This window comes from Hemiscyllium ocellatum, chromosome 20 (assembly GCF_020745735.1).
Source record: "Hemiscyllium ocellatum isolate sHemOce1 chromosome 20, sHemOce1.pat.X.cur, whole genome shotgun sequence".
NCBI lineage: Eukaryota > Metazoa > Chordata > Chondrichthyes > Orectolobiformes > Hemiscylliidae > Hemiscyllium > Hemiscyllium ocellatum.
The window spans coordinates 19000033-19022152 of NC_083420.1; the positions used below are offsets into that span (position 1 = coordinate 19000033).

The 22120-nt window shown below is 40.5% G+C and overlaps 1 protein-coding gene across 1 annotated transcript in view; it reads left to right on the forward strand.

Annotated features, from left to right (window-relative positions):
• The first annotated feature begins 3351 nt into the window (after positions 1-3351).
• Positions 3352-22120, forward strand: part of pkd1a (polycystic kidney disease 1a) — a 188922-nt gene continuing 170153 nt past the window's right edge. Inside the window, exon 1 of the mRNA XM_060840959.1 lies at positions 3352-3646. Coding sequence (XP_060696942.1) covers positions 3384-3646 — 263 coding nt within the window. The 5' untranslated portion in view covers positions 3352-3383. The remainder of the gene's footprint in view (positions 3647-22120) is intronic.

Consider the following 22120-nt stretch of genomic DNA (forward strand, 5'->3'; position numbering starts at 1 on the left):
GTGGCCGAGCAATTCTTTCAGCACGCCAGTTCCCTCCATTTTAGCAAGACTCCCTCACACCAAATCCATCCTCAAACACACACAAATCCCTGCCCTCCACAAGCAAATGTCCACACGTACAACACACACACCTACACGTGTACGGACTCATACACACACATCGGACACACGTAGAGATTCCTCCACACACACCCCTACACACAAACACTCAGACACTCCTACATGTAGAGACCCCTTCACACAGGCCTGTATATACATACAAACATACAGACATACAGACACATACAGACTCATGCCCACAGATCCCTGTACACACGCTCCTACGCACGTAGAGAAACCTCACACACTCCGATACACATAGCGTCCCCTACACACAGCAGTACACATGTAGAGACCCACACAGTCACATGGTTCCACACACACATCCCCAAATATCAACAAATCCATTCATATGTACAGACCCCTATAGACAGAACCTTGCACATATACAGATGTCTACATGCAGAGAGACCCCTAAGCAAACAGACCCTTACACACATAATCAGTGCACGCAGATACCAACTTACATCAAACACATACATTAAATACGCAGCAACTTATTTATATGTAGACACCAACACATACGCATACTGACACTCAAATCCCTAAACACAGATCCCGACATAAACACAGACCCGTAAACACAGAGTCACCTATGCACACAGACCCCCTATACCCACTCAGCCACCCAACTGCAGACCAATCCCTGCATACCCCTTCATAGTCATATCCTTTGAAGGTGGTGCATTGCTTATACAATTTCGTTTACAGTCCTCTCTGTGGCCACTTCACAATTCTCTTCTCAGGAAAATTGGCAGTGTATGTTACACAGGTATTTAACACTCCCCGATCTGGTGCTCATTTGATCCGAAATTAAGGTTGTACATTGGCCCTTCCACTGCTGGCTTGTGGAAATGTTTTGAAATTGGTGGGATGGGTGGTGGTCAATGAAATAATGAGTCTGTCTCACAGTTTCTCTCCATCTTTCTGGGAATTGAGGACTGGTTTTGTTTGCGGTCTGAAATCTTGACTGAATTTTATTATTTTGTACACAGAATTTGCCTGACGCGCTGAAAATCCTCAGATTGCCACCCGTCCACCATCTAACCCAGCCACACAACCTCCTGTTTGGTTCTGAGTGGTTTTCTCACACAGAACTCACGTTGAGCCTGCCACTTTCTCCACTTCTAATCACACTAGTTGAGATCCCGCTTTGATCAGTTTGTTAATTTCACTTTAATGGAAATTTACAAGGTAAATTTTGTATCCGATCAAGTTGCTATGAAATGCAACGGGACATTTTATTATCTGAAAGGTATTGCACAAACAGAGGCTTGTTTACAGCTGCGATTTGAGTGTGCATCGCGTCCATTTCCTTCAGCTGTGACATTTGTAAAGGAGGGAGAGAGATAAGGATGAAAGATTAAAAGCACAAAAAGGAAAGTAAGAAAGAGAGCGATTGAAAGAAAAATACAGAAAGAGAGGTGTCCAAATAGAGTAAGAGAGAGAGAGAGAGAAAGGATGAAACACCAAAAGCAAGTAAGACGGGAAGATGAAAGAGAGAAAAAGAGAGGGAAAAGGAAAGCGGGAGATGGAAAAAGAAAAGTTGGACAGAGAGACAAAGAACGATCGAAAGAAAATTATAAGAAAAGAGACTGGTAGGACGAGAAACGGAAAGACAGTGCAGAAAATAAACCAAGAAAAAAGGGACAATAAAAGAGAGAAAGGCATTGAAAGCAAGAAATACAGAAAGCGAAAAGAATGATAAAGAGAGTAAAGACAGCAGGGCGAGAAGAGAAAGCCAGAGAGAAAGAAATTGAAAGAAATAGAGAAAGAATGACAAAGATAGAAAGAAAGAGAAAGTGAGAGTACAGCAAGAGAAAGATGAAAAGAAAGAGCAAGTGGTACAGAGAGGGAAGAACAGGCCTCAGTTTAATGTTTCAACTACAAGACAGTGTAGCACCCCTTCAGTACCTTACTGCAGTGTCAACCTAGGTTTTTATCATAGGTTCCTGAAGAAGGGCTCATGTCCGAAACGTCGACTCTCCTGCTCCTTGGATGCTGCCTGACCTGCTGCGCTTTTCCAGCAACACATTTTCAGCTCTGATCTCCAGCATCTGCAGTCCTCACTTTCTCTTAAGTTTTTATCCTCCCCAGAACCGCAGCCTAGAAATAAGGGTGCTTACTCACTGAGCTACAGCTAATTTGTTTGGTGTATCATATTTAAATAAAAATCTAACAGTTTGTATCATTCTCAAAGCTGGGATTAGGATCAGAGGATGCTTCGAGCGCAGGAGACCAATCGGCCCTTCGACGTGGTGCCCGCTCTCTGCAACAGCAATTCAGCAAACCCCATCTCCCACTGTCCACCTCCCCTCCATTTCTTTCGTCGGAAATATTTCAAATTCATTTTCCTTCGTGGGATTCTCATTTAAAAGCTCCGCGGTGAATGTGCCTCTGCCACACCCCAGAATCGAATCGCGGGGTTTCACCTCTATTTTCTTTTGTCAATCACCTAAGATTCTCGGTACTTCCTCCAGTCTCCGCCCATCTACATTGTCCAGGTCCCCTTGTGACTCTGAACATCTCTGCTGCAACCCCTTCTTAGTCTTCTCAAAAGAACTGGACTCGCTCCCCATCCATCCACGTAAACCGAATGCCTTTCATTATTACCCAGTCGACCTTCTACGTGGATAACTAAAAAATGCCTGAGAAAAATTCAAAACTGAAAACTTTTTCTGGTATTTATCAACAATACACCGATGTGATCTGTACATATATATAAAACGTTTCCTTAATCATCCAACAAATTACATTGCGTTTTGTATTTAAATAAATGGTATCAACTTTTAAAAATCACACTTGATACAAAATGCACAGTTCCATATATTCCCCTCCTCTTTCCATGGATGATAAAGACAATTTAGTAACACCGCTCTCCTGCGTTTGGGGGAAATTTACGCGGATTAATTTCCTGGTTTGTGATGCTCAGCACACCCTAGTGTCCGGACGCAGCATCGCCTTTTTTAAACAACACACACACACACAAAAACGGGAATGTGGAGAAAAGGAAGTTCACACGCGATAGAAGGAGGAGGAGGGAGAAGTGAAAACACATTCCCCCGGGAAAGGGGATGGAGAGGGGAGGTGGGAGAGCAGGGAGGATGGGGGGGAATAGCTGGGATTAGCGAGAAGTCCACTCTGAGCGAGCCTGCAGGGAGAGAGTGAAGAGTGTGCCTTTCTGTCTGGGTGTGCGGAAGGGGGGGTGGGGGGAGGGGGGGGGTGAGAGTTGCTCAGGAGAAAGTATCGAGGAGATCCGAGCGGCGATGTAATGCCGGAGAGCTATGCCTTATAGAAATGTTCTTATTTCAGCGAAGCAACATGGCGCCCCAGTCCCCACGAAGCCTGCACTGTGCAGCCTGCTTCCCCTCTGCCTCCTCTCGCTGGCCTTGTGCCTGGGAGCAGTGGCTGGCCTGCCTGCCTGTCTACCCTGTCCCCCAGCCTGCCGCTGCCTGCGTTGGGATTCCTCCTGTACGGTTAACTGCTCCAAGGCTGGGTTTCAACAGGCACCAACAATGATGGACCTGCCTCCCAACACCACTGTACTGTAAGTCGCTGTGTTTTCTTATCAATCAGATGATGTGATTCTTTCTTTTTCCTTTTTTTTGCACAGATTGTGTCTTCTAACAATTTAAAGTTGCCCGGAAAATAAAGAACTTTACCCTTAACTTCTAAAAGTGGGTGGCAATTTGACAATATCCAACTGCCCGTTCAGTTTGTTTCATTACATGATATTCTGAGATGTCACGCTGTGTCAAAAGTGTTCGGATTTTCAAAGTCGTCTGGTGTGGCCAGAGGTTTAACCTGATACCCGGGCACTGTTTTCCATTCGGCTGGAATCCTGATGCACCGATTGAGGTGAACTCCTGTCTCGACCGTCCGGGAGTTTTCTGCTCTCTCTGCCGTATCTTAAAAGCTGGGCGTGTTTGGAGACGAACGGAATATTTGGACAACGGCTGTAGTGGAGCTTTTTTGTTTGCCCCTGAAGCCTTGGTCGGCGGCTGCGATGGCGTTCAGAAAAGTTCACACAGAGTTGTTCACGATTTTAACAAGGGCGCTGAGTGAGAGCGTAGTTTGCAATGGGGATCGGTAAATCCGCGTTCAGTAGGGGTCTGTAGTGTGTGACTCACCATGTTTGGCTGTGCAGTTGGTGTGTGAGTTTTAAAAGCATTCTTTTTTTTGAAAAAAAACATTCAAAATTGTTTTCGAGGAGCAGACTGGGAGATATTTGAGGACGGCACTTAATTCCAAAAATGTTTTTTTTCTCTCTATAAAGTAGGTTTTGGGGGGAGGAAGGTGTGATACAGATACAACCAATTTGGGAAAATAAGTGTCATATTTCGTTTTCCTGTATTAGAGCTAGAATTTGGAAGGAACTTGAAATATCATAAACAGATTTAAATTTTACACAAAGTATCCGTCCAAACCTAAGATGGTAATTCTAAATTGCCATCATTCCGATCTCTGTGCCTTCCCTTCAATCACAGTTTGTTGCCTGGATCGACCATTCTGTTTTGTTAATTATTATCCCGTTTTGTAGTTATTGTTTGATATAAGACTTGGAGAACTTTTCAGTGTTTAGGGCCTGCTGTATGCTGGTGAGGTCCACTTCATTTCATTGTTTTCCGTAGCGACAAACTGGAGGCGTTAAAAAAAAACAAATCTGCATTATTTACTGGAGAAATCACTAGGGGAACTGAATCGAGCCAGGTGGAATGTTTAACACACACACAAAGTCATGTCATGCAAGCAGCAGGGTTTCTGAGTACTGTTGGTTGTGTGAAATTATGGAATGTGTCCTCCCAATAACGAGTTTCTCCCTCCAGACTTGAGTTGTGGCCTGGGTGTAGGGAGAGCGTTGTATATTTGGGGACGAAGCAGAGGAAGCATTGGTTACAAGTCTGATGCTGGCAATAATTGGCGGGGGAGGGAGCGGGTAGTGATAAATGGCCTGGTATTGAAGTGGAATGGCTCGGCAATGACTTTAGCTTATTTTCCCTCTTTCAAATCTATTCAGCAAGGTTGATTGGCAGAATCCTGTTTAGGCTTTTTGACTTTTGTTTGCGAATTGCTGAGTATTTATCCTACCCCAAACTGCACATTTTGAAACTGATATATTTCCAGTGACAACTATCCAAGCAGTACTTTGACGAAATTTTAATAATCCTCAGGAAAATAACAGATCATTGAAACCTCACATAATGTTTCATCTGCATACTTGGATTATGTTTGTATTTGTTTTCGACCCCAGTGTCCGAGACTCTTCGGTTAGCTGGCATACCTTCAGCTGCCCAGAAACTAAGATCAGAAATTCCTCTTCCTTAAGCCTTCCCACTCTCTCCTCCTTCGAGTCATGCACTAAAATCTACCTCTTGGTCACCTGTCTCAATGTGTCTCATCCTGTGGCTCAGTGTTAATGTCTGTCTATGTTCCTGTGAAGCATCTTGGACCGTATACCACATGTATGGGACAATATTGTTGTTGTGCTCCTGCCATTTATAGTATAGATCATCATAACATTACATGCAATGGTGTAGATTTATAAGGATTGTTCCAGGGATCAGAAACTTCGGAGGACAGACTGGAAAGGTTTGGAGAAAATGAGGACTGCATTTATAGAGATCATATGGTGCTGGAAAAGCACAGCAGATCAGGCAGCATCCGAGGAGCAGGAGAATTGATGTTTCAGGCTGTTCTCCTGGGAGAGAAGAAAGCCATGATGGGATCTGAAAGGGAGAAACTGTTCCTGTCCATAAAAGGATCAAGAATGAGACTGCACACATTTAGAGTGATTTGTTAAAGGAGCAACTATGATGTGAGAAAAAAAACTTTCTCACATAACTAGTGGTTCAGATCTGGAATGCATCTCCTGGAAGTGAAGATTCAATTGAGGCATTCAGGAAGGCATTGTTTCTATTTAAATAATCATCTGATGTGCAAGGGCATGGCAAAAAGGCAGGAGAATTATACTAATTCATGATTCTTATTTGTGAGAGTCAGTGCAGACACAACAGGCTGTATGACTTCCTTCTGTACAGTAGCCCTTCTGTGAAATGGTTGCCATCACAATCTTTCTCATGGTGAAAAACATGTTTGACCCTATGATAGGAAGGGAAGTGTACAGCCATGATGGAAATTCTCCTACCAGCCATGCTCCATGATGGGAACAGTGTGTGATGCAGGAGTGAAGTCACCTTCAGCTATGAGTCTATGAAGTGACCTAACCACTATGCAATATAAATATACCATGATGCAAACACAGAAACATATTCTATACTGAAAGAATTAAAGTGGGGCCAAGGCTGGGGAAAAATAACAGCACACATGTACAAATAGTTTAGATTACCACCAGTGTGGAAACAGGCTCTTCGGCCCAACAAGTCCACACTGACCCTCCAAAGAGTAACCCATTCCCCTCCTACTAATGCACCTAACACTATGGGCAATTTAGCATGGCCAATTAACCTGACCTGCACATCTTTGGACGGTGGGAGGAAACAGGGGGAATGTGCAAATTCCACACAGACAGTCGCCCAAGGCTAGAACCAAACCTAGGACCCTGGTGCTGTGAGGCAGCAGTGCTAACCACTGAGCCACCATAGTTGTTTCACTCCTGGACCAATTGTGATAAGACATAAAGATCCCAGAATAATAAGGGTCCCTTCTACACAGCTGAAGTTCACCCTGTGACTATGAGTGACTATATTATCCAACTGTCCGTTTCTGTGTCTCCTTTTGATAACAAATTATTTCATCACAATGTTGAGAATCTTGAAAAATGGGGCAAGATGCTTTCAGGGCAGCAACGCCATGATGAATGTTTGAGCAGGGGTTTCCAACAAGAATGGGAAACTAAAATTTAAAATAGAATACAACGCAGGAATAACTGTAACTTGTAGATCCTGTGCTTTAGAAATAACCCAAACAAAGGCACCTGATTCATACTGCTGACTATCAGGCTGTGGTTAGATTAAATGAATGTCTGCATATATGTTTAAGCAGTCATAGTCACATTGCTGTTCAGTGGTATCCAACAATACACATCACCGAATCATCAAATAAACAGAAAATTGCATGAATTTTAATGTGCTACGGTATTGGATCTCAGTAGGCATTATATAACTGAGTAGACATAATTTCCTTTTATCATCATTAATTATGTGTATTGTAATGGCTATTGCTGTATAAATGTAACATTGATTTAGAAAACAGGATATTGTTGCTTCCAATAGATTCGTAGCAATCTTCAAGATGATTATGTTAGTTGGAAGTTTTGCTTTTCAGGCTAACTGCCTATAATCTTCAGAAAACTAACAGGCAATGACAAATAGCCATTTCATTCATCAATTTAATTCCTTCCTTAGACCGTATATAATCTATACAATCACGTTTCTAATCACCTCACTAGTCTTCTGAAGAATGCTTAGTGTAACCCCAAGAACTTTGAAGTGAGATAAGCATTGAACTCAGAACAGATTCCCTTAATACATTGTGGGTTACTGTTCCATATTTCTCAAAACATTTATTTTATTCTATGTGCATGCATCTCCAGCTTTCTTCACTACCCAGTTGGGACCAACTAGTTCTTTAAACCTCTTTGAAAGTCCCATATGTGGAACCTTATTTAAAAGCCATTTGAAAACAAAACCAGTCATTTTCCACCGGACACTCTGCCAATAATTGACGTCTCAAAGACATCCAGTAGTTTAATGAGGCATCGTTCAACCCTTCAAAAATATTCAATGACTTATTAAAGTAACGTTGAGTTCAAGAGTAGAAAAATGCTCAAAAGAGCTGTTCAGCCTCAAAGGTGTTACCGAGGAAGACAAATAAAATGTACTAATCACTTAGTGTTTTCCTTGAACTCTTGGAGGGAAATCTGTTGTTTTGAGGTGAGAAGCAGCAGGAAATGAAACATTGTCTACCAAGCTAGGACGGACTCGCTTTTATACTTTGGACACTTGACAGATGGTCTCCTGGAACTGATATCAAAGGTTTTATTTTATTTATTTGTGAGTATTGCTGGCAAGGATTGATATTTATTTTCCATTCCAGTTGCTTTTTGGAAGGTGGTGATGAAGCAATTGCTTTGAACCACCGCAGTCCATGTAGTTTCAGTACACCCACCTTGCTGTTACAATGGGAACACTGATATATTTCCAAGTCAGGATGGTTGTGTGACCTGGAGAAGAAATTACAGGTGTTTATATTGCTCTTATAGGTGGCCCAGAGTTGGAGGGATGGGTGTTCTGAAAGGAATCTTGGCAAGTTGCTGCAGTGCATCATGGTGATAGCACACACTGCAGCTACAGTTCATTGGTAGTGGAGGGAGCGAATGTTTTGGGTAATTAATAAGGTGTGCATCAAGCAGGCTACTTTGTCCCAGATGGTGTCAAGCTTCCTCAGTATTATTGGAAAGTGGAAAGTACTCCCTCACACTTCAGGCCTGAGTCTTGTAAATAATGAACAGGCTCTGGGGAGCCTTCAGGACAGGAATGAAAAAAATATTGTTTTTATCATTGACAGCTCTCCCTGCTCCCCATTCAGTGTTAATTTCCTTTATATGCTCACATTATTGCGTTAGCATCAAAATATAAGAATATTGTCCATGAGAAAATAGCACATGAAAGAATTGAACATTTTCTCCATGCACTGATGCCTTTGGGGTGGGAACTAAATGTTGATATATCTTTGACGTAATTATATTTTTCGAAAAGTACTTATTATTTAAAGTGGTAATTAAGCATCTTAAAATATTGTGCAATTCACATTCAGAGTGTGAGAAAGAATTCCATTAAATGTGTTGCTTTGTGACTGTTTAGGATTGCTCATCTAGAAGTGATAACAGAATACAGTGGTTACATTATCATTAATTACTGATAGAAATCCATTTCCCTTAAATTAAGGATGGTCATTTGGCATTTGAATCTGTTGGAGTGAAGGCAAAGCTGTTAATAAATCACAATATATGTCACACAACTATAAGAATCTTTGCTTTCCCACTGTTCAAGAACTTGCCAATCAGAAATGTGAATCCCAGTTTATTTGAAGTTGAGTTCAACGTTGTCAAGTGAGTGGCAATAAAGTTCCTCCATGTATGAATTCTAGGTACTGTATGAGATCAGGTGGACTCTACAGCTGTGATTGATAGGTTTGCTCAACGATGTGTTTTTGATATTCTGTTTTGTCAATGAGCTTTGATCATTCAGCTGCAGTGCCAAATAAATTACTTTGCCAATTAAATTACAAGTGCCATTAAAGAAAGAATTAGCTTTTATCTAGCATCTCAAATGACCTCAACAGGCAAAAACACTCCACAGACAAATCGTTTTTGAGATGTAATGGCTGGTCTAATTTAGGAAACACAGCAGTCAATTTGGGTACAGCAAGCACAAACAGTGATGTAATAATATTTGGATAAACTATTTCACTGATACTGGTCGAGTGAATGATAAATATTGATCAGGGTAGTGAAGAGAAAACCACTCCTGATCTTCCAAATTGTGTCATAGGATCTTTCATATTCATGTGTAATGACAGACAAGGTCTTATGCAAATGAGAGGACCAGACTGAGTTTTCAACCTATAGCTAAACCCACAACCATGTTTACCTAGAAGGACAAGGGCAGCAGATACATGGGAGCACCACCACCTGCAAGTTCCTCCCCAAGCCGCTCACCATATTTACTTGGAAATATATCACTGTTCCTTCATTCTCGCTGGGTCAAGATCCTGGAATTCCCTTCTCTAAGTGCATTGTGGGTGTATCTACAACACATGGATTGCAATGGTTAAAGAAAGCAGCTCCCCATCATCTCCTCAAGGGAAACTAGCAATGGGGTAATAAAATGCTTGTCAGCTAGTGAAGTCCATGTTCCACGAGTGAATGAAAATGAAGTTGGTGCTTAACTTCCTGAATGGAGCTACATCCTTTTTGACTCAGAGGCATAAGTGTTACCTTGAAGCCACAGTTAATTGCAATGTTATACTCATCTCCTCATCCACTAGGAGGCATACACAACCAGTTACTCATTGGTAGTTACCAACCAGTTACTCACAACCAGTTAGCATTTGCCCTTTGAGCCTGCTCCACTATTTAATAAGGTCTTAGCTGCACCAGTTGTGATCTGTATGCTAAACAGAAGAAGCTGGACATGAAGTTATGAAGAATAGCAAATTGTGACCAGAATAAAAATACAGCACATCGGCAAGTCCCCAGAAGTAATCCTCACCCAACCATTAAAATTGGAATAAAGGCCCATCCAGGGAAGGATGCCTTTTGAATTTTATGACAGGTTTGGTCTGAATATTGTCAATTAACACAGAATCTTGAGAGGTTGTTCCATCACTTCATATGCTCTTTGTGCATTGACACCACTTGTGCCGTTGCAATAATTTCCTTGTGGATGACTAAGAGTCCTCTGTGGATAGACTTTGGAATGGAAGAGGACATTTTCATCAAGTTGCTCAACAGGAACCAAATGTTTAGGATACAGGAACTGATAGCAGTTTAAGCACAACCACAGGGGAGCAAACTGACTGCCACTGAATCGTGACGTTCTGACTGGAATGACATATCGTGTACTTTGTTTTATGTTTCTTTAAATAATTAATCTACAACCCACATTAGTGTTTACATTTTCAGAATGAGATGAATCTGCCGTAAACGGAACATGGAATGTGCAGTACTCTAAACTTTATTTAAATAGTTATTCATCAGCTACTCCCTCCCTCCCGCCTGCCTCCTGTCTGCCTAGCAGGTGGGCGCAGATATCTGAGATTGTTTAGTGGTGGATTGCTATCTGACATTTTTTTCTTTTGCTAAACATCGTTTTTATTTCTTGAATGAAAGGTTCGTGATTTTATTACCTCCGGCTGTTTCAAAATACCGACAAATCCAAATAAATGCATTTGAATTGCAGACACTATTGACCTGTTGGAAATCAACAGCCAATTCGCAAACAGTAAGCTCCTAAGGTGCCAATGGTTAAGAACCACACGACTTGCTTTTGGAATACTCATGTCCAAGGCATCAGGAAGAACGCCTTTGCGCTTCAGACAGCACCACATATACCTTTAATGCCCAGTTAGTGGGCAGATGGGGTCTTGATTTAACATTGCAGCGGAAAGGAGGATAGAAAGCTACAGACATATAGATCTCTCTGTGCGACTTGCATTTTACTGTGCACAGCATCTCAGGTTCCAGAAATCAGTGGCATTATAGATCCATAAAATACATAAAACAATATGCTTCTGCTGTTAGGATATCAGAGTACTGATTTTATGTTTTATAAACATACATAGCCTGTTATATGCAAAGGCAGTACTTCAGCAATTCACATTACATTTTCTGAAACACATTTGTTGGAGTTGGGAACATCCCAATTCAGGCCCTTTGTCCGTCCCCCAGTTTCCAGCTATTTCCTAAACTCAGGAATTACTTTCCCAAACCTCTACATCTCTCTTTCCTCCTTTAAGGTGCTGGGTAGGACGTACCTCTTTGACCAACATTCTTGGTCACTTAATGTTTTATGCTTTGATCAGGTATCAATATTTTTCCAATTATTTTCCTGCAAAGTGTGTGGATAAAAGGTGCTGTAATAATGGAACTTGTTGCATTAAATGTGGTTTCCAAACTATAGTAACAGGAAAGAAATGCTTTTCGCAAGCACTTAAGAATGTGAGAAGAAATATAATAGGAAACATTTGGAGCACTCAAAATCCCGATGAATATGAAGAGGAAATAGCACGGACATGGAAGCCAAAAAAACTGAGACTGTGCAGACTAAAATGAAGTGAGGATTATACAGGGTCTGATGTTGGAACATGATGTAATGTCTACAAACTCGATAATGAATGTACCTTATGGCATAGCCCAAACACTTAAAAGCAAAATAAAAAATGATAAAGTTTAACTCATGCGTGGGATCATCTGCCTGATTTTCACTGGCTTGTTCACCAGGAAAGCTTTGTTTTATTCATCGTGAGTGAGCAAATTTCCACTTCCTTGCCCACAGACTCACTGGAGCTGGATTCCCCAGTTCTGGGAAAAAGAAAATGTTCAGCATTAGGGCACGTTATTCAGTGCACGTTGACTGGACGTGTCTGTTCCAGCAAGCATCTGGACATCTTTCACAGTCATAGAGTCATACAGCATGAAACGGACCCTTCAGTCCAACTAGTCCACACCAAACATCATCTCAAACTAAACTAATCCCACTTACTTGCTCCTGGCCCATATATTTTCAAACCTTTCCTATTCACATCTAAATGTGTTTAAAACATTGCAATTGTACCACATCCACCACTTCATCAGGAAGTTCATTCCACATGCGAATCACCCTCTGTGTAAAAAAAGTTTGTCCTTAATGTGTTTTTAAAATATCTCTTGTCTCAAATACCACATCCTTGGGAAAAGACAACTACTGTTAACTCTTTCTATACCCCTCACAACCACCTGATGAAGGAGCAGTGTCTGAAAGCTAGTGCTTCCAAATAAACCTGTTGGAATATAACCTGGTGTTGTGTGATTTTTAACTTTGTACACCCCGTTCTAATACCAGCACCTCCAAATCATTATTTTATAAACTTCTATAAAGTCACCTCTCAAACTCCTGTACTCCAGTGAAAAAAGTCCCAGCCTATCCAACCTATCTTTACAACTCAAACTTTCCAGACCTGGCAACATCTTCAAAAATCTCTTCTGAACTCTCTCCAGTTTAATAATATCCTTCCTATAACTGGGTGATCAGAACTGGATATGGTATTCCAGAAGAGGCCTCACCAATGTCCTGCACAACCTCAACATGACATCCCAACTTCTACATTCAAAGGACTGAGCAATGAAGCAAATGTGCTAAACACCTTTTTAAAATCTCTGTCTATATGTGAGGCAAATTGTCTATATGTACCTGCACCCCTAGGTCTCTCTGTTCTACAACACTACCCAAGGCCCTACCATTAATTGTAAGAGCCCAACCATTGTTTGTTGTACCAAAATGCAATATCTCATGTTTATCCAGATTGAACTCCATCTGCCATTTTACAACCAAATTACCCATTTGAACAATATCCCTTTGTAACCTTAGAATACCACCTTCACTGTCTACAATGCCACCAATTTTGGTATCATCCTCAAACTTACTAACCATGGCTTTTATATTCTCATCTGAATTATTTATATAAATGACAAACAACACACCACCTCCCTGTAATGAAATGATGTGGTAATACAAGTTTAACTGAACAGGAGTGTATTTAAAAGAAAAGTGTAGTTTTACACTCACGTTAAAACATTTGGAAAGCTTGCTTTCTTAGCTGGTACTGTGGCATGCTAGACAGGTCACCTGATCTAATGATATGGAGACATCAGTCCATAGTAGTTGGAGGACTTAAATTTGTTAGGAGATAAATTTGGAATAAAACAAGTATCAGAAATGGCAATTGTATGACTACCAGGATCAACAATTTATGGTTAGTGTAATATAATATCCCAAAATGCTTTGCTATAAAGCCAAGTTAGTTGCCAAACCATGTAGAGTTATATTAGAGCATATGGATGATAAGTTGGTCTGAAAGGTAGGTTTTGAAAAAACATCTTAAAGAAGAAAGTGCCTCTTGAGGTTCAGGAAGGATTTTCCAGAGTTCAGGCAGGTGACAGGCCATTGGTGGAACAATTAAAATCAAGGATCCTGAAGAGGCCAGAATTACTTAAGCATAGATAATTCAGAGGGAGGCAAAAATTCCATCTGTTTCAGTTTTGCTTTTTGGGAAGGAAATCTGCCATCCTGACTCAGTCTGGCTTACATATGACTCTAGACCCTCAGCAATTTGCTTGACTCTTTGTCCTCTAAAATATCCCCAGCAAGCCCTCGGTTGTACTACCCCATTAGGTTTGGAATAGTTCAAATTGGCAACTTGCAGCCTCCTCAAGGACAATAAATGCCAGCATTTAAGCCCATGTCCCACAGTGATTAAAATAAATAATGAATAATAAATATCCTAATTTGGTAAACACAATTCTGTTTCATTCGAAAATTCAATCCTCATTTGTGCTTCAGCTACAATCATTCCTGCCTTCACTAACTAATTAATAAGCTCTGGTTACAAAGACTTATTCAGTGTGAATCTGAATTAGTCACTGATTTAAATCAGGGTCCACTGGAGAGATTATGTCAGTGCAGATTAAGCATAAAAAGAAAAATGAAGGATTATTTGTTAAGCTATACTCAATAAAATAGAGTGCAACTGATGTACATAAGCACTTGTATACTGTGAAGGGAGCACATTGGGCTAAATACATGATAGTAAAGCTGAACTTAGGTTGTAAAAAGCACTGTATCATTTTGCATGTGGACTCCAATGTGTGGGCACATTGAAAGGGATATGTCATGTAAACCCACAAAACAATGGAACATCTTTGCATTTATATTGTTCTGTATTGTGACCTCACGACTCCAAAGTGTTTTCCAATCGGTTAAGTGCTTTATGAGAACATGCTTGCTACTGTAATGTTGGAAACACAACCATCAAATTGCCCGCAGCAATTGTCCACCAACAGCAATAAATTAATTGGCAAGAGCATCTGTTTTAAGTGATATAGGTTGAAGAATAAGTATTGGCCACGGTACTGGACAAAGTTTTCTTGCTTTTCTTCAAAGTAATGTAATCGGGTCTCTGAGCTTAATGACTATTTCAAAAGGCAGGTACTCCAGCAATAAAGCACACCATTAGGACTGCACTGGTACATGCAGCCCAGATTATGTTCTTACCTCGATTTTGACTAGAACCCAGCCTCTTGTAATACAGATGCAAGAATGCTTCCCTACTTGACTAAGGGCTGCACTTCCTTGCACTGTGAAAAGGTGTGTAGCTTGTAGCATGTTTCTTTGAAGTTGATCAGGATTCATTCCTGACAAGTAGCATTTTGTTGGATATTTTTACCTGTCAAATGGATAGGATTTGAAGTGCTGCCTCTTGGTCATCTTACAAGTCATTGCCAAACCTGGAATCAGGTCTTTGGAATTTGCATTTGGCATTATGCTTATTTAATGGCTGTATCTGTGAGGCAGTCATTTCAGTTTTAACTCCATGAAGGCCAATTATCAACAACTTGGGGTACAGGCTAAACAAATTCAATTTGACAGGATTCTGATTCCAGATTGACCCAGTGACAGGGTTGACCAACCCCAATGAAAACTAACTCAGAACACCAAGTACTGTTTCTGATTTTCTTTACTTCATAAACCTGGAAGATTCAGTGTATGTGGCCAGGCCTTGCTCGGATATCTGTTGCCTTTAGTTGCATTATTATAACTTCAGCCTGTTTGTTTGCCCACCAACTGGCTCAGTTCAGGGATTTCTCCGTCAAGAAGACATAAGAGCAGAAGTAGGCCATTCAACCCATTGAGTTTGCTCCGCCATTCAGTGAGACATGGCTGATCTGATAATCCACAACTCCACTTTCCTACCTTTTCCCACGATCCTAGACTCCCTTACTAATGAAATCTATCGCAGCCTTGGATTTACTAAATGACCTAGCCTCGATAGTCCTCTGTGATAAAGAATTCCACAGATTTACTACCCTTTGAGAGACGAAATTTTCCCTCCTCTCAGTGTTTGATTGTTAGATCACACCCTGTGGTCTTACATTCTCCCACAAGTGGAAACAACTTTTCCATGTCTACCCTATGCATCCCCAAAGAATCTTTCATGCTTCCATAAGGTGATCTTGCATTCTCCTAAATTACAGTGTTTACAGGCCCAATCTACTCAATCTCTCCTCATACCTGCTTTCTGACTAGAGAATGTTTCCAACACAGTACCTCATTCCTTAGATAAGGAGCCCAAAACTGTTCACAGTAAACCAGCTGTGGTCGTATTGGTGCCTTTTATAGTTTTGGTGAAAGTTCCCTGTTCTTATACTCCATTCCCTTTCAAATAAAGGCCAACAAAATATGTACTGTGGAGAAGGATGCGGAAGCTAGGGAACTTGGGAAAATAAATAGTGATGTCTTGAAAATAGTTCATATTACAAAGAGGAGATGCTGGAAGTCTTAAAACGCATAACAATACATAAATCCTGGGAACCTGATTAAGTGTTTGCCAGAACTTTGTGGGAAGCTAGCAAAGAGATTGCTGGGCCTCCTGCTGAGAAATATGTATCATTGATAGCCTCTGGTGAGGTGTTGGAAGACTGGAAGTTGGCTAATGGTGAGCCATCATTTAAGTAAGGCCGAAAGGAAAGCCAGGGACCCACAGACCGATGAGTCTTATATCAGTGGTGGGTAAATTGTTGGACGGTATTCTGAGGGACAGGATTTATACATATTTGGAATGGCAAGGACTGATTAGGAATAGTCAATATGGTTTTGTGTCTGGGAAATCATGCGTCACTAAATTGATTGAGTTTTTTGAAGAGGTGATAAAGAAGTTTGATAAAAGCAGAGTTGTGGATGTTGTCGATATGGGCTTAAGCAAAGTATTTAGCAAGGTTCCACATGGTAGACTGGTTAGTAAGGTTAGATCACATGGGATCCAAGGGGAGCTAGCCAATTGGATACAAAATTGACTTGAAGATAGAAGATAGAGGGTTACTTTTTGGACTGGAGACCTATGACTAGTGATGTGGCACAAGGATTGGTGCAGGGTCCACTGATTTTCAACATTTATATAAATGATTTGGATGTGAATATAGGAGACATGATTAGTAATTTTTCAGATGACACCAAATAGGTAGTGTAGTGGACAATGAAGAAGATTATCTCAGAGTACAATGGGACCTTGAACAAATAGGCCAATGGACTGAGGAGTTGCAGATTGAGTTTAATTTAGATAAATGTGAGGAGTTGCATTTTGGCAAGGCAACCAGGACAGGGCTTATACAGTTAATGGTAGGGCTCTGGGGAGTGTTGCCGAACAAAGAGACCTAGGGGTGAAAGTGCTTAGCTCCTTGAAACTGAAGTCACAGGTAGATAGAGTGGTGAAGAAGGCATTTGGCATGCTTGCCTTCATTGGTCAGAACAATAATTATAAGAGTTGGGAGATCATATTGTGGTGAGGCTTTGGTGAGGCTAGTTTTAGAATACCGCATATAATTCTAGTCACCCTTCTATAGGAAGGATGTTGTTAAACTTGAGAGGATGCAGAAATTGCTGAGATTGCTGGGTTTGAGTTATTGGGACAGGCTGACTAGATTGGGGTTTTTTTCCTCTGGAGCATTGGAGCCTGAGCAGGGACCTTGTAGCAGTTTATAAAGTCATGAGGGGCATGGATAGGGTGAAAAGCTAAGGTGTTTTTTTCTTGGGTGAGTGAGTCCAAAGCTATACGGCATACGTTTAAGGAAAGAGGGAAAGCTTTAAGAAGGACCTGCGGCATAACTTTTTCACGCAGAGGGTGGTGCGCGTATGGAATGAGCTGCCAAAAGAAGTACAATTACAACATTTAAAAGGCATCAGGGTGGGTATATGAATAGGAAGGGTTTAGAGGGATGTAGGCCAAGTGCTGGCAAATGGGATTAGGTCAGAATGTCTGATTGACATGGATGAGTTGGACCAAAGGGTCTGTTTCTGTACTGTATGAATCTACAACTCTATTTTGTTTGCCTTCCCTCTTACTTGCCGAACCGGAATGCTAGCCTTTTGGTATTCATGGATGAGGACTCCAAAATCCTCCTTTTCTGTAGCCTGTAACAGTCTTTCTGCAGTAAAATAATATTGAGCTCCTCTATTTTTCTGGCCAAAGTATTCCATCTTCCCCATTGTTATCAGACTTATGAATGGATCTCTCACATATTAGAGTTGATCTTTCTCTGCACCTTCTCTGTAGCTGTAACACTACAGTCTGTTTCTATTCTATAACTCTGATGTTATTATGAAGTGGCTGGTTAGCTCTCAAACAAATATTTTTCATTGTACCATATCTCAGCATATATGACAATAATAAATCAAATCAAATTTGCCAAATTTTTGCTCACTTGCTTAACCTGTGTATATCCCTTTGTAAATTCTTTGTGTTGTCATCATCACTTGTCCTTCCACCTATTTTGTGTCATCCACAAACCTGCTATGGTACATTTGTTTGCCTCATGAATATGTATATAGAGTCATTAATGTATATATTGTGAATAATTGTGGTCCTAGCAGTGATACTCATGGCACATCTACCTCAACACGACATCCTTGATGTTATTGGCTAACTGGAAATCTATCAGTCTCTGTCTTAAATGCCTTCCACAATGTTCTGACGTACAAAATTCTGTAGATTTCCCATGCTCTCAGTGAAGGAGATCCTCCTCTGTTCAGCCCTAAGTGGCTTGCCTTTTATTCTGAAGCTGTGTCCCCTGGTTCCATGCCTCACAGCCAGGACAAAAATCATTTCTGTCAACCTCTTAAAGAATTTTGAAAGTTTCTATGAGATCATCTCTCCTACTTCTAAACTGCAGAGAATAATTGCCCAATTTCTTCAACCTCTCCTCCTCGGACAATCCCATCAGGACTGTTCCAGGAATATGTCTGATGAGCCTTCACATTTGGATTTGCTCCACACTTGGGGGTTCCCTGCTGGCATATGTGTGGATGACAATGCTTTTTGTGGAATCGCTAAATTAGTTTTGAGAGAATATGGGATGAAGTAAATACATTTACATGTGCTGTTCATTGAACTTGACAGTGAATCATTATGACTTGATTGTCAGGTTTTGCCCTAAAGACTTGAGTTGGGGTGAGTCATACTCATCATCAAGTTGCACTTATAAAGTACTTTTAATGTGATTAAGCATATTGGCACATTTCACAAGAGGGCTCACCAAGCCAAATTTTCTTTGTCTCATTATTGATTGCCATGCCTTCAGTTGCTTAGGTCACTCTGAAATGCCCTGGCCAAACCTCTCTGTTTCTCTCACCTGTTCTAAGATGCTCCTTAAAATGAACTGTTTAGTGAAGCTTTTGGTTCACTCTCTTAATAGCTCCTTATGTGGGTCAGTGCTTGGCTAATAGTGCTATTACAATGCAAACTATTGTTGTTCCCATTCTCAGCATGCAAAACTCAGAGTGAATGGAACATGGTGAATAAAATTTCAAACAGAAAAGAAAAGGAAAACATTAAAAACATCAGGTGGAGAAAAAGATTATTTGACCAATTTTTATCTGGTTGTCCTCAGGAGTGTTGTCTTTTGTTGTAATGGAGTTGTGACATGCAGATGATGTGATGCGCAAACAATGTTGTGACATAATTCATATCTTTATACTCTTTAACTGGTTATAAGATATTAAAAAGAAGGCTTATTCCATGACCAGTATACTCCTTTACAAAATGTAGCTCAGTCATAATGACCTTGCTTCTTGATATATAGATGAGTTTGAGCAGATGCAAAGCAAATGTCATATATCAAAGATTTATTTGAACTATTTCTGGAGCCTGGGTTATGGAAAAGTCTGGTTTGTAATACGGTGGCTAATTTACCACCAGGGAGCTACCATTCCCTTTCTCCATTTCAGTCCGCTCTGTTTTAGGATTACCTCATCGTAGCCAGCTAGTACATTACAGATGCTGTAAAACTTTCCACTGAAAGTTGGCTCGTACCTTTTTGTAAAAGAAGAAAAAAAAATGTCTGCTTTGCTTAGGATTCCAGAAGAAACCTCAGGAATGTTTGATAGTGTAGACAGGCAGCGCAGGATGGTTCCAACAATGTTATCTTTCCCAGAATGCACCATAAACCAACCCTTCCCCCACCCTCAGCTTAGAAGAGAACATGCCAAAATGGGCAAACACTCAATAGGTAACTTAGTTTCTGAACACATTATTTTTTGAATGAAATTGGACAGACCTTCTTTCAAAAACAAATTGGAGGCTTTAGCTCTTTCAACATTTCAAATGCTCTTCCCTCTTTACTTTATTATGGCCCATGTTAGCTCTTTGAGTCTCAAGTTAGGAGGCTGCAGGTTTCAATCCCACTCCATAATGTAATCACAGAAAATCAAGGCTGACACACCGAGCACAATAAAGAAGGAATACTGTACTGCCAGAGATGCCTGTCTGTTGCATTTGAACGAAACCCCCATCTGCCCTTTCAGGTGAACAAAAAAAAATCCCAAGGACCTATTTCAAATAAGAGTAAGAGATCAGTTATGCCTGATACCCTGCTCAATATTTATCATTTGACCAATATTATACAAAGAGATCTTCTGGCTATTATCATATTGGGAGATGCAGATCTTGCTGTGGACGTACAGGTTGCCACGCTTCCTACATTACAACAATAACTGCAGTTCAAGATGCTACTAAAAAGATGTTTTGTTCTTTTTCGGAAAAAAAGTTATCAACTTGTTTCATTGTGGTTGCAGTCCTCGTCGTGGTAGCTGTTAATAATGAAAGCAATTGAATGGAAAGGACTTACATTTCTGTAGTGCCTTTTACAACCTGTGTGTCCCAAGGCAGCCAGTGAAGTGCCCTTGAAGTGTAATGACTCATGTAACTGAGGAAATTGATCTATTAGAGCAGGTTATGATGCAGAATCAGATACTTTCACTGAAAGGAACATTCAAGAACGCTCCACATCTGCCCCACAGCCTTCTCTGATATATTAAAGCATAAGCAGAGAATAAAATGCTAGAAAAAATAGATGCATGTAATGTCTACATTCTCAGTAAATCAAGTCCAATCGTAATACATGATACTTAAACGCAACTGATTATACACAAGGGAGGTCCAATCTAGGCCTAACATTGGTAAGCCCAGAATCCGCCCTGGGCAATGACTCAGATGTTTTGCTTGTTTTTACAGTCTCATCAAAAAGGGAAATTATGTTGAGTTGCATAGAATTTTACAACATTGCAAAAGGCCAACTTGGACCATGCCATTGTTCATTCAGCCTTGGACGGGAATCTGGCTTGATAGATCAAATTTTGATTTGGTTTTGTTTTTAAAACTGATACAGAAGCATGAAATGCTGCAGATTTTGCTTTGTCAGTAAGACAGACACTTATTAACATAATAAATGAAGATAAAATAAAACAAACCAAACTATCTAATCATTATACAAATTCAAAGAGTTTAAAACCAACGTAAAGTATAATCCCATTGATCCCAAAATACTCTTTTATGAATTGAAAAGGAACAAAAGAGTTTTTTTATAATACTCAAACACATCCTGGTACAATACCACAGCACCACTGATACAGTACTCACATCAGAGTTCCTGTACCTAATACATCTATTTAAATGGACAAAACTCTAAGAAACCTCTTCAGGGTTTTATTCCAACTAACACTGATTCTTCATTCTAGGATCACATAGTTCACGATCCTTTCCTTCTCAGAAGCATTGGTCTAAACAGCCATCCTAATCCACGGATTTCAATGGGCTACCCCAAACACAAGCTAAAACTAAAATAAAGTCTTTATCTCTAAACTATGGGAATAGGAAAACAAAAACAAGTTCTGGAAGACTCTAACAAGCCTTAAGGCCCCTTTATTTACCCAGCTGGGTCACAAAACAATCAAAAATAAACCAGAGTCCATTAGTGGCGCACACAAACCCATGCATCCTAAAGTAAAAAGTGAGGTCTGCAGATGCTGGAGATCAGAGCTGAAAATGTGTTGCTGGTGAAAGCACAGCGGGTTAGGCAGCATCCAAGGCACAGGAAATTCGACGTTTCGGGCCAGAGCCCTGATGAAGGGCTCTGGCCCGAAACGTCGAATTTCCTGTGCCTTGGATGCTGCCTAACCTGCTGTGCTTTAACCAGCAACACATTTTCAGCCATGCATCCTAAAGCCAGGTCTCAAAAAACCTTTTTAAAAAAATCACCATTTAGTTTGATTTGATTTGACTTATTATTGTCACATCTCCTGAGATAGGAAAAAAGGGTATTGTTTTGCATGCTATACAGGCAAATCATACCTTGATTAAGTATGTCAGAGTAAATAGAACAGAATGTTTAACATATATTTACAGTTACAGAGAAGGTGCATAGAAAGATCAACTCTAATATGTAAGAGGTCCATTTGAAAGTTTGGTAACAGCA